We start from the raw sequence: 13,814 nt of genomic DNA, 5'->3' as shown, positions 1-13,814 counted from the left end.
GTGGAAAGCAGACGACAGAGCTCTTTTAGGTCCTAGGGTCGGAGCAGCACCCAGAGATCTAAAGGTCGAGGCAGGACCATTCAGATTTAGTGGACATTGAGACTCCTGGAGTGAGTTGTCACATTGGTGACATAACTGGGGATCATTCAATCAGTAAGATCTCTGAATTCATTATTATGCCAACTTTGGGGACTTCTAGAGAGTCTGAATACTGGACTATTTAAAAGAGTAGGTTTTGAAATTTGACAGGTTGGGTGTGATATTCCAGCTGCTTGCCTTTGATAGCTGTGAGAGCTTGGAAAAAGACAACCTCTAAGCCTCATCTATAAAATAAGGATAATAGTAGTACTTAACATATAGGATTATTTGACGCAACGACAGGATGTTTATGAAACTTTAACCTTATAGTAGGTTCTGGCTCATTTTAAGGGGTCAATGGAGCATCTATTAGCATTTTATTTTGCATAGCATAACATGGGCACATTCTTCTGTGTATCAAAATCTAAGTGTATAGGATAAAAAAAAAATGAGACTCATAGAGTTCTCTGACTAGGGAAATGTATCTTCCTAACATAGAAACCTGCAACTACAAAAAGCAATATCTTAAAAAAATAATAAAATTACAAACAAACTCTTCAGCTAAGACTGACAGCCTTGTGCATTAACGAGGGAAATTAGGTGAAGGATGATGGAACTTGAGAGGACTCTGCAGACAGCCTTTTTAGCCCTGACTGCAGTGAAGCTGAGAATGGCTTTAAAACTCAATTATAATGGCTTTCTTTAGCCAGACTCTCAGCATTTGTTCTCCTCCACACTTCTGTAATTTGTAGTTTTGTGGTTTCATTCATCTTATGTATGTTCATTTCTAATGGAGGCCACTTCAAGTACTCTGAAGGTGAAAAGGATGTAAGTCCTGTGGAAGTAAATAAGTATTTCTACGGATGATAGAAATATGTCTATAAATGGAAATGATGACCAGGCCAAAACAAAAGAAAACAAAAATTAAATCTAGGTAGAAGCAGATACCAAAAAGGACCAGGAAAGGAGTCCATGGCAGGAACAGAAACTGTTTTCACATCACTGAGTAGAAGAGTTCTGTGATGGTGGTTAAAACTTAACCTTACAGGGGCTCCTGGGTGGCTCAGGTGGTTAACATCCGACTTCAGCTCAGGTCATGATCTCACAGTTCATGAGTTTGAGCCCCGCATTGGGCTCTGTGCTGACAGCTCAGAGCCTGGAGACTGCTCTGGATTCTGTGTCTCCTTCTTTCTCTCTCCTCCCCTGATAGTGTGCATGCGCTCGCTCTCTCTCTCTCTCTCTCTCTCTCTCTCTCAAAAATAAATCAACATTAAAATAATAAAAAAAAAAAAAACTTAACCTCACATGATAGATATTCTAAATAGTACTAAGTGTTCAAACTACTTGTTCAGGAAATCCAGAGACTATACTCTGTATCATTTTAGTCAATTTAGATGAATTCTTCTGCTTGCCAAATTTTGCCTGAACTGAATGATATCGTTCTTTTTTTTTTTTTTAATGATGTCATTCTAATATTGCAGAACCTTATCATAAATACAGGAACCAGGTGAGCCCAACAAACCATCCCACCAGTGCATTACACAAATTTCAGGTACACACAGATACCGAAAGAAAGGCTGGCCCACTCAGGGAACTGGCATGTGGTCATACATAATGTAAGCAATATAAAACACATTTACACAAACCTGCTGTATTTCATCAAATAATTTTCCTTCAAACAGTTTTGACTGATTTTTGCAATTTACAGCTCATTAATTTTGTATCCTATAAGCATACTTTTTACATGTCAATTTAGTGATCAAGGTAACTCAGGCTTCAGAGTAAAGTTTTAGTTTTATACTCTCCAGTTTGATTATCTGCTCTGCCTAAATGGTGTACTATTGCCCATTTTAAGAGTAGGTTTTGACTATTTTTCTTCCTAAAAATAAAACAGATAATTTTCCCTTACTTCATATATACTCTTTATTCAATTAGTGAAGCATGAACAACAAATAATTATTGTCATTTCTTTTATGCAGTTGACATGCAAAATTATAATTAAAGAAGGAATTCTTAACGCATTTACAGATGCTATAGCAATTTCCAGGGCCATTTCACAAAACCAGATTGGGAAAAAAATCTCATTATACTAAAAAAATTAAGTCAGGGAACAGTTTTCTGAATTACTGTTTTTATAGTTTTATCTTTGGCTCTGCTCTCAAGTTGAGACCATTAAAGCTTTCAACAACAAATATTTATTCCACAAACATGGGCTTTATTTGTACAAACCAGGTTCATACTGAAAAATTTATGTCAAATGTTTTCAGCCTATAAGGAATGTTCTTAAACTTAAATTTAAAAATTCCTCTGGGCACTCATATAGTTCACTGGTACAGCATCTAAAGTAATACTGCACGAAGGTGCATAATGAATGCCTTTTGATGATGGACTGACATTTCTAAGAAATGCCTTTGCCTCAAATCAATCTACTCAAACCAGCAAATGATTTGACATTCAAAGCTTCAGGAAACACTATATGAATATTTTCTCCCATTCTACAGTAAAGATTCAATCATAGAACTGTCATAGGAAATTGAGATTCTGCCTTGTGTTTTAAAGTTAGTCTGCCAGAGTCATTTATTTATTTTGCTTATAAAATAACTTTACAAGTAGGGAAGCTGTTAGATGTGTTTCTAATTCTAATAAGATCTACACAGTCTCTTACTGTTTGAGTTGAAAACACTATCAGTATCATCAAAGTCAGTAGATGAAGTCAATCACCTAGGACACACATGGTTTTCTACAACAAACGTATATAACTCATGTTGATGATTAATTATCACTATGTTTAATTATCAGTAATTCCTAGAACCATTAAACTGAAATCATTAGCATTATAGAAAAAATGTTTTTCTTTTTGTAAGTAGAGTAAAAAGAATAACAAGACATAGAATTGGTGGTTGTAAGTAAATGCAATAATAACTTCTACATAAATATTAGCCATTTTTCTCTCTTATCTGAGCCATAGCTAGTAATTAGAAGGTGATTCCCATTCTCAAAAATCCTTGAGTCCACTGCTCAATTCCTCATTATCTCTAGGTTCTTGTTACTGAAACTCAAGGCCTCTGGACATAATTTAATTTAACCAAGTCTTTAAAGTTGTAAGCTCCAAATATGTACTTCTGTTCTGTTAAACTATAGAATTTCTAGAGTAATCCTTTATGAGTGGATCATTTGTATTGTGTTAGATCTTGTTCTAAGCACCTTTAATAATTTATCTCATTTATTCATAGTAATGTTACAAATATAGTTCAATATTTTACAAATGTGGAATTTAAGCATAAAGATGCTAAGTAACTGGTCTGAATTACATAGCAGAGCTAGTATTTGAATCAAGTAGCCTGATTGTAGAGTCCACTAATTTAGAGATTGATAAAGCCAGGACATTCATGTAATAAATTCCCTCTCTGTGATTGCTGAGCAAGAAAGTAATACTGCTGTGATTATATTTCTAAGTGGCATTAGTAATATATAGCTTTTAAACAAAATTTCTGTTTAACATGTATTTATCATCTGAAGTATTTGCCAGCCATTGTGTTAGGCTAGATCTGCAGCAGCCACAGATTGTATTTTACGTTTTGAAATCTCTGCCTGGTTTGGTGTTCATCTTTTATTTCTATTAATTTATTTAGTTTCAGCCAGTGAAAATGTGTGAAAGAAAGCATTCAGAAGTAACAATTTATTTTTAAACTAATCATATGCTCAGTAAGAATGCAAAATCATTTTTTATTGACTTAAGCCTGCCGTAATCCAGAAAAAATACCTTTTAGTTCAACTTGTTTCTGCTTTCTTTTCCTTATAAAAGGATAAGTGTATACAAAAGATAAATGTTTTAGTATGTTGAATTTAAAAACAATTTTGACTTTGGTATGGGCCTGGGTGGGAAGGGATCTCATCTAAGTGAATAAGAGATGTTGGTATAGAGAATATACTCTACTTTTCATAAAAATTGCATTCTATAAAAAAGGCTAAGTGGTATAATATAGAATGTGAGGATGCTACAGATATTTCTATTTGAGAAAATGTAACAATTTTGTATGACCTGATCTACACCAAAGTACAGGTGACCTTTGAATAACATGGGTTCGAACGGTGCCAGTCCACTTATACATGGGTTTTGTTTTGTTTTCTGATAAATACAATGTAGTACTGTAAATGTATCTTATCTTCCTTGTGATTTTCTTAACATTTTCTTTTCTCTGGCTTATTTTAAGAGTACAGCATATTGTACATCTAACATACAAAATACGTGTTATTTGAATGTTATTGATAAGACTTCCAGATGGTAGTAAGCTATTAAGTTTTGGGGGAGTCAAATATTGTGCTCAGATTTTCAACTGAATGGGGGGTCAGCACCCCCAACTCTCACATCGTTCAAGGGTCAACTGTACATTTCTTTTGGAGGAAAATTCATGTGGCCGATTCTGAAATCTACTACATGTATGTTTTAAATTACTCATATAGAGTAGTTATAAAATAATATGATAATATAAATTAAATGAATATCAGTAATAGAAAATACATGAAGTTTGGATGGCATAATTATATAATCATATCTAAGAGATGCTGATTTTGCTGAAGATTTCTTTTTATAATGTAATTTTTATTGTACTTGAGCATCTGAAAATTCTGATAAAACACTGTGTTATGTTGTTTACTTACCTTACAGAGCCTAGGTTTTTAAGGAAGGCTACATTCTTTGTGGCATGAATAAAATAATTTGTGCTGACTCAAAATTGAATATATGATCATTTTTATTTAGTGGTACTCTGTTTTATTTTTAAGGAGTTTATTTTAGATAGATAAGTGAAACAGAACTATCAGTGCAGAGATTTATAGTTTTGCAAAAAGCTATACGATTTTCCTTGAGGCAAGATAATTTTAAAGAAATCGATTTCTAAATATATATAAAATGTACAGAACATGTATAGAATATATACGTAACTTATTTTACCAAATGTAAATGGTTTAAATGCTTCACTGTGTATGTTCATTCGCCCATACTTATTTCCTTGGAAGTTTTCTTGAAGTATTTAGGAATTTGTTACATTGAATGATTCCATTTACCTTTGACCCAGTTACTGCTCTCCTGGAAGATAGAATTTAGGGTAAGTTTATAAATGTGTAATGAGTTCAAAAGTGGTAGTAAGGGTGTTGGGCAGATATCCATCATGGTGAGGACTTAATATCTGTATCTGCATTACATTCTAATTGATGGCTCTGTCTGATATTTGAAAAGCGTTAAATTGCTGATGTACTTGTGATGGAATGCCTACTGTCAGGCTAGAGATGAAAACTCTCCCTCATCGCTGCAGTTGATTTTTAAATGATTTGTGTGGAAATGACTTTGAATGTTTGTATTAGAGGTCATAATTAGAGATCGCACATTTCCATAGTAACTCCTGTGTGCTACGTCTTTCTTGAGCATAAGACATGTCCTACAATTCAATTTTTGAAACAATCTTTAAAGAGAGAGACTCTGATTCATTAAAATGAGAGACAGGGAAGTCTAAAGAACCACAATGGGGCAGTGTCTAAGTAAATTAATCAATAATGCATGAACGGAACACTTAAAGAAATAAATATCATAATATCATTTCAAGATAGCAAGGATTTATTGATGTGTAAGTTAAAAAAGAAAAAAATGACTAGTATTAAGAAATTTCATTATTTTAAATTGTATGTTAAAATAATTTGAATTGTGGGGTATTTAACATTAATTTACTGCTAATAAACTATTAATCTCATATTTTTTATAAAACCACAAATCACCTTAAGAAAAATGTACCCAAGCATCACTTTTCTCAGTCTAAAGAATTATTCAACTCTAGACCTCAGTTTCCTCTTCTGCATTCAGAGAGAATTTAGAATTACGGATTTTAGAAAGCCTTTAGTTCTACTACCTTCAAGTTTTTCCTATCCTCCTGGATTTTCTTTTACCTTAAAAAAATTTTTTTTAACCAAGTGTGATTTGGAGTCTTCCTCTAACACTTTACCAACGCTCTCCTAACTTATATGAATAATTATCATTAACTCCAACCATTGCTTTTTTTTTTTTTTTTTTTTTTGCTTGTCTTGGTATGAGCAAGGATAAAATTCAATTGTTGTGCTTTCTTGAATCATTTTGGAAACCAAGCTAAGTGAAAGGGAGGGAGGGAGACGGAAGGAAAGGGGTTGGGGAAAGTGCAGAATTATTCCTGAGCCTATTGTAATGCATGGTACTGAATAAACACCTTCATGATAACAGTTGTTATGTCATGTAGTGCTTTTTTTTTTCTTTTTTGTCTTACATATGAACTAAATGGAAACAAGCAAATCACAACTAGCATATTTTATATGTGAGTGTACATGTGTGTGAATATAATGTAATTTCCCCTTCTCCACAATGTCTTACCCTTATAATTTCTCCTGCGTTACTTAACTCATTTCATTTCCTCCATCAGTCTTCCCCGGTCCTGTCTCCTCTACTACCAGAAATGTCCCTTCTAACCCATAGAGCCTATGCAACACTCAATGGATGTTTTAGGTGCCCTGTCTTAATCCTAATTACAACACTATGAAGTTTATATTATTATCATGCCCATTTCACAGATGAAGACCGTGAGTTACACAGAAGTTAAGCCTTTTACCCACAAATATGCCTTCCTAGCTTTTTCTCTGAATCTCCAGCCCATGTGCTCCTTCCTTGTACTAAAATGCTGGTAGTTTTGCATTTTCCAAATGGCCCATGCACCATGCATTCTTATTCCTCTGCAGGTTTGTAAATTTCGCCTGCCTGAATGTCATCCTTTCACACCCCTGGTCAGCCCTAGTTAGCTCTTCCTCTCTTGCCGGAAATATCTCAGAGATCACTTTCTTGGGGAAGCCTTTCCCATATTCCCTGAGTCTCCTTTGCACTCTACATTTTTTATTCAACTTATAGGTTTGTTCATGCATTTATCTCTGATTGAACTGTTCCTTCCTTGAGGATTAAGGACCCATTTATCTTTGTTTTCACTGCCTGTCCCAGTACCTGACATGCATTACTTATTGTTATGGAGTCAACAATGGGTAAGACTGAATCCTAGATTATAGGGTAGCAGATGAGAAATCTAGTCAGAATTACGATTTTTATTTTGTAAGATTAATATTTAATTATATTTGAACTCTTTAAAAAATCAGAACATTTTAATTAATATGGATCTCTGCCAGATGGGATTAGAGCTGCATATACCCATAATTCTGTGTAGAATGCCACTCCCTTCCATGAAGTCCCTGTATCTTCCTATTAGAGTTTACTTGGTAACCACTGGACCTAAGGCAATTAGCTGATCACTTGTCCATTGAGCTCTATTCTTCTCCCACCACAGTGGGGCACATAGAAAAATCATAAAACATAGTGAGGGACCTTAGAATCCAGCTGAGATGACAAATCTAATACACAGAAAATTTAAGTATAAATACTCCTAATCTGCAACCATAATACACCAGTGGGTTACTGAATACAGACAGAAGACCACTTGTAGTTAATTAGCCCAGTTAGCCTAATACCACTCTGCAGGATATAACAAACTGTCATCCAAAACTGTGTAGGGGAGAAAATCTCCATCTGCCACTCCTGTAGCAAGGTTATGAAACCAAACTCTCCTAGCTGGCAAAAGGCTTCCCTTTTTGGAAAGATGCCATCCCAGACTTTTATTTAAAGTTCAGTGATACAGGCCAATTCCTGTTACTAATTCCACGGAAACATTTGGTCTTCTGGGGTGGCCTTAGAGTTTCCAGTCCTTTTGATAATTTGTGACTATGTAACATATTATATTTTGTTTCTTGTATTTCAATAACATTATCACTCCATTTAGTTTCTGTTTCTATTGTATCCTGATCTCTTTTTGAAAATAGTTCTGATACTAAAAATCATCCCAGGGTCTTTCTTGTCTTTCTTTTCTTTTCTTTCTTTTCTTTCTTTCTTTCTTTCTTTCTTTCTTTCTTTCTTTCTTTCTTTCTTTCTTTCTTTCTTACTTTCTTTCTTTCTTTCTTTCTTTCTCCTTCCTTCCTTCCTTCCTTCCTTCCTTCCTTCCTTCCTTCCTTCCTTCCTTAACTTACTACTAAACCACAGCTTTATTGCTTCTGCCCTTAGTTTTTCTTAAAAGTGATTTTGACAATGTGTAAGCTTAAATTTTTCCTCCATAATAATATTTTATCCTCAATGCACTTGTACATTTGTGATCTTTTTATTCTCCTGAACTTCAAAGGGATAATTGTGTGTGTGTGTGTCTATTTTATGTTTTCTCAAAGTTTCATTTGTCTCCTCTTCCTATAATAAACATCAACAGAAAAACAGAAGATTACATAATTAACTGATATGTGATTTTTCTATAGGGGCAGTATATTTCCCATGATTATATTCACTAAAATTTTATCAGTAAAATTTTATTTAGCAACCTAATATGATTGCTGTTGTCTTTTCTTTTTACCTTGGAGATTTTCTTTATTGTTTGTTTTGTCAACCTTAAAAGTAAACAGCCAGTTATTTTACCAGCAAAATGGCTTTATTCTGGAATAGCAGAGAAATTGCAATTCAGGACCTGCAAACTATGGCAAACCATAGGCAAGCCTGGAGATCAAAGGAGAGGACTGTTACTTTATTGAGAAAAGGAGGAAATTTGGAGGGGCTGCTTTGAAGGAAAAGTCCATTGAAAGAAAGTGAGTGTGCAGGGTGTTAATGGTTTCTCATTAGCTGAATTGGATTTTGTTATTTGCTGAGCTTGTTGCTGAGCAGGGAGAAACTTTTCCTTTCCTTGTAGGGTAGTAAAATAGGCTTCTTCCAATTGGGAATGCAAGGTGTGCCTCTTCCTGTTGGGATCTGTAATCTGCTGGTCCCCCCACCTCCATTTTAAATGAGGTTTTCCATATTCAGTTTCACAGTTTATTTTAAGAAAATATACTTCTCTTATTTTCACAGGTAAAAAGATGGCTTATCAGAAGGTCAATGCAGATCAAAGAGCTCCAGGACATTCACAGTATTTAGACAATGATGACCTTCAAGCCACCGCCCTTGACTTAGAGTGGGACATGGAAAAGGAGCTGGAGGAGCCTGGTTTTGACCAGTTCCAGCTAGATAGTGCTGAGAATCAGAACCTGGAGAATCCAGAGACTGCAGACCTCAATCTTGATTCCATTCAACCAGCAACTTCACCCAAAGGAAGGTTTCAGAGACTTCAAGAAGAGTCTGACTATGTAACCCGTTATACAAGATCTGCACCAAAGAGCAACCCCTGCAATTTTTGCCGCCTTTTAAAAATACTTTGCACAGCCACCGTTTTATTTATTTTGGGGATTTTGATAGGCTATTATGCACATAAAAATTGCCCTTCAAATGCTACAACTTCAGGAACGCTTGATCTTCACTTATACCAAGAGATTCTCAAGACAATCCAAGCAGAAGATATTAAGAAGTCTTTCAGGTAGGTGGAGAAGAAATAGATGCTGGTGGGATTCATTTCCTGAGAAACATGTCTCACAGGGAGTTTGAATTGGTGGTTTTGCCATGGTTTAAGGTTAGTCCTGCAAGCCAAGCAGCAAAACTTGCCAGCACACCCTTCACAGAGAGGATGCACGTTTCAAATTTATGATGCTGTTGTATTAATTGATAATAAGAATCATAACTACTGTGGAGACTGAAAGACTCCAGTTATTGCATATTCTCCCTCTTGGACAGCCCAGGTAGGCCAAATTAGGGTGCAAACACAATTGGATATATGTGTAATAAAAACTAGGGTATTAGCCATATGATTGAAATTTTTAATGACTCCAGAATGAAATAAACCTCTTTTTATGGGCTGAAGTAACTATCTCTTATGGTTAAGAGCTAAGACAAGCACCGATAGTATTTGGTTTCTTGCATTCCCGGATTTCTTAGCACATTTTTATTGAAAACCATTGGGTTCCATATATAAGGCAATTCTAAAAGTTCATCTGTCTCTTTAAGGTAAGTTTGCACATGAACTTTCTAGCCAGAATGATCTGAGTTCTTGGGAAAAGTTTCACCGTTGTCTTATAATTAATGGGTATCTTGAAATGGTTGCTATATTATTAGCATATAATGTTGACTTGTAAAGGGTTTGCTAGTTTACATTTTTAGTGAAATGAAGACCTGGAATGTTAGCTTTCCCATATATCTTCCCTATTTGCCAAGAAAAGACAGTCCTAAGTGAATCCTATATGTTGTTTATAGGTAGATGAGAGAGAGCGTGCTACTTCCCCAGGATATTCTTTCTGGGTTACATTGACTATTACAGACAAGATGTTGGCATCTGTGCATTTCTAGGGAGCTCCTCAGGAGCATACCCACTGAAGGTGCATCATGGTATCTATGTGCTGAAATGTCTTGTGTTTTGGTACTGGTGAATTATTATTCTCTTCCTAAAAATCGTATCTGAATGCCTAATGGCAGTTTGTTTCCTATACCCTTCTGCACCTGCTGTTCATTGTTGCCTAAGCATGTAATATGCAGACTTTCCATGGTATCACTCAGTGTAAAATTGTTTACGTAGAATTGACCTGAAAGATATGTCATTAACTTATAGTGGGTGATTCTATCAGTCAGGATCAAACAGACAACAGATAACTCTCTGAATATTTAAAGCAGAGGGCATTGAAAGTAGAGAAATTACTCCATCAGTGATAAAATCTGAGAAGGCAGCTGGGACAGTGGGGCAGCCCAAAGAAAAGAAGCCATTACTAAGCCTAAGCTGCAGGGACAGAGGGACCTGGGATAACTTGGTGGAAGCTGGAACTTTCTATATATACACGTGCAGGGGGGTGGAGATGTAGCCTCAGCTACTGAAGGCAGAGAGAAAGTAAGAAGTATGGCAGCTTCTCCCTTTCTCCTGTTTTTCAGTATCCTACTAGTTGTCCCATTGACTGAACCCAGCAGGGATACTGCGGACTCTGAGCCTGGGAAGTCATTCTGAAGGGTTCAGCTCCCTGGAGGAGGGAGAATGCAAGGGGTCTGTCAAAGATAGATCTAACTGACACAGGGCTGTTATTTAAAAACAAACAAACAAACAAACAAACAAACAAACAAACCACCTAAAGCAGAGATTGGGAGGAAGAAGGAAAACAGAACTCTATGAAACTGTCAACTGTATCTTCATTGTGGATATTCTTTTGCAAAAGTGTCCTCTGGAAAAGAATCCATGGGTTAAATTTTTTGTTAATACTAATAATTATTATGTTTTCCTGATCAACTGCTTAGTTTTTAACTTATGGACACAATGAATCTCATAACCTAGCTTCTTCCCTCTTTCCTTTGGCCTTTATAGTAAGTTCAGAGTCCTATTTGTATTGAAATCATAAGGAATTTTATGGCATGTATTTTTTGTGTACTAACTAGCCTACATATTTATTTCCTTTCTCTGGCTTTCTTTGCCTTACTTATTATAATTATTATTTTTTTCAGCATCGTAGATATCTTTAAAAGCTGACTTAATGTCCTTTTTGCAAATAGGCAGCTGGTTCTAAAATTGTAAATGTATAATTAAATAAAAGTATTCATTATTTTCCTCAGAATAGGAGTTGTGTGACAGTAAAGCATATATTCTCCTCTTAAACTTGAAAATCCATAAAATATATATTTCAAAGCTAGCTACAAAAATATAATCACTAACAATTATATTGCCAGGCGGCATCCAGTGGTTGAACACATATTCCCAATTGTACTACATCAAATAGCCACATTTTTTTCTTTATTGAGATAAGAGATTTTTCTTCAATAAATATTTTCATACAAATATGTTTACAGTAACTTTTTCCAAATAACATCTCATCCAAAGACAACCTTTTCCCTAATAGTCATGGTAACCAAATGCCCTACTATGAGTTTCTATGTTTACTAAGTCATCTTAGCATTAACTCTATATATCACAGATACCTACTGCTACTTTTCATCAATTTATGCTTACTTTTGGGCTCTTATTGGCTCACTGTTTTGTTCATTAGTTACTTTCTCTCTTCTCTACTGGTTCTCCATCCATTCATATACTCTAAGACTAGGACAGTTCTTGCCAAACATCCAAAGGTTGTGCAAAGAAAATATATTCTTTTTATAATAGATTAGAATGCAGACTCCATGAGGGAATGGACTAAATTTGCTTTGTCCAACATTAGACTCCTATTGTCTAGTAAATATTGAATAAGTATTTTTCTAAGGAAATGAGTACCTAAGTAAGTGAGTGATCTACATATAACTGGTAAGTAAGTAAGTGACCTATATATAACTGGTCAATTATACTATGTATTTTGAAAGTCATTTGACTTACCATTTTTATTTTTCATATAATGATTATATTCAAAATATTAATATAATACCTACTTACATTATAAAATATTTTATATTTTGTAATATTAAAGTTACTCAGAGGATCTGCTATCTTCTGATTTAAAGAAAAAAAAGTGACAACTCGTATCAAAACCAGATACTGTAAAAATGTTAAAGTACAGTGTTGATATCTCAGTTCCAGCTGAGGCTTAAAGACAATTGATAGTGCGTATCTAACTAGGACAGCATGCAGAACTTGAAGGGGAGAATAGCATAAAACTCTGAGATGATCACCCAGTTTTAAAAGAAATAAAAGAACCGATAAAAAGGATTTTTTTTTGAGATTGCTGCTAGTGGTGGTTTTAAGTCCCAATTTCTTCCCAAGGATGAAGCCTCAAGTCCAATGAAAAAAGGGTTTAATAGAACTACTTGGAAGAACTTGATAGCTGCCTCACAGAGACTGCCTGATTTCCACTTGAGAAATCTAAGTTATAAGAGATGGATTGGTTTAGTTGCAGATAAAAGTACAAAAGAAGAGGTTTTGGGTGGCCTATGACAAACTTTGCTTCTATGGACTATATCCAGACAGACAGGATATGAATATGAATTAAAGAGAGAGAGAGAGGATTATTAGGATTGTCATGCCTCCCTCCCATTTATATATTGCAATCCCGATGATCAATATGATCGTATTAGGAGATGGGGCCTCTGGGAGGTGGTTAGGTCACGAAGGTGTATTTCTCACAAATAGGACTGGCAGTCTTACAAAAGGAGGCCCCATAGAGCTTGCTAGTCCTTTTATCATGTGAGGACATAGTGAGAAGACATTCTTTATGAACCAGGAAGAGGGCTCTTATCAGCCACCACAATGAATCTGCCAGCGCTGTGATAGACTTCCCATTCTCCAGAACGATGAGAAATGTTTATAAGCCAACCAGTCTGTAATATTTTGTTACAGTAGCCCAAATGGAGTGGGGGTTGGAGGGAGTCTTACAGATCTTCTCCAATAAAGCTTCCTTGATGGCTGAAAAGAACTTATCAAAGACAGAGCTAGAGATACGGGTCTGTGGAAGAAGTAAGCATTGGAGCTGGAGGAGAATGTATTACTCACATCAAAGGAAGGTGAGAAGTCCCCACTTGTGGGATGAATGGATCTCCAAAGAACCCACAAAACAGCACAAAAGGAAAATTCACCTGACAAGTCAAGCTAGATTCAGGAAGTGCCATGCCAGTTCATAAGAGTATCTATCAAGTGAGAACCATTTGCTCCCACTTTACCTAGTCTTACTTGCTCTGTTTCAGCCCTGAAGGTATAGACACACAACGCAAAGGAGCTGACTACTCTCCTTACTTTGACTTCAGGGTTCCCAACTTAAAGATGGTCAAAAGTGGGGAAAAGTTCAAAGTTATGACTATTAAATGACACTGAAAATTTTAA

The 13,814-nt window shown here is 35.3% G+C and overlaps 1 protein-coding gene across 14 annotated transcripts in view; it reads left to right on the top strand.

Moving 5' to 3' along the window:
- Positions 1-13,814, top strand: part of NAALADL2 (N-acetylated alpha-linked acidic dipeptidase like 2) — a 1,340,454-nt gene that overhangs the window by 637,473 nt on the left and 689,167 nt on the right. For all 14 annotated transcript variants that reach the window (XM_023260390.2, XM_023260391.2, XM_045036390.1 and 11 more), the window contains one exon: positions 9,020-9,521. In XM_023260390.2, the coding sequence (XP_023116158.1) occupies positions 9,028-9,521 (494 nt within the window). In that variant the 5' untranslated portion in view covers positions 9,020-9,027. The remainder of the gene's footprint in view (positions 1-9,019; positions 9,522-13,814) is intronic.

This window comes from Felis catus, chromosome C2 (assembly GCF_018350175.1).
Source record: "Felis catus isolate Fca126 chromosome C2, F.catus_Fca126_mat1.0, whole genome shotgun sequence".
In the NCBI taxonomy this organism is placed as follows: domain Eukaryota; kingdom Metazoa; phylum Chordata; class Mammalia; order Carnivora; family Felidae; genus Felis; species Felis catus.
This window is presented reverse-complemented; position numbering and strand designations above follow the sequence as displayed.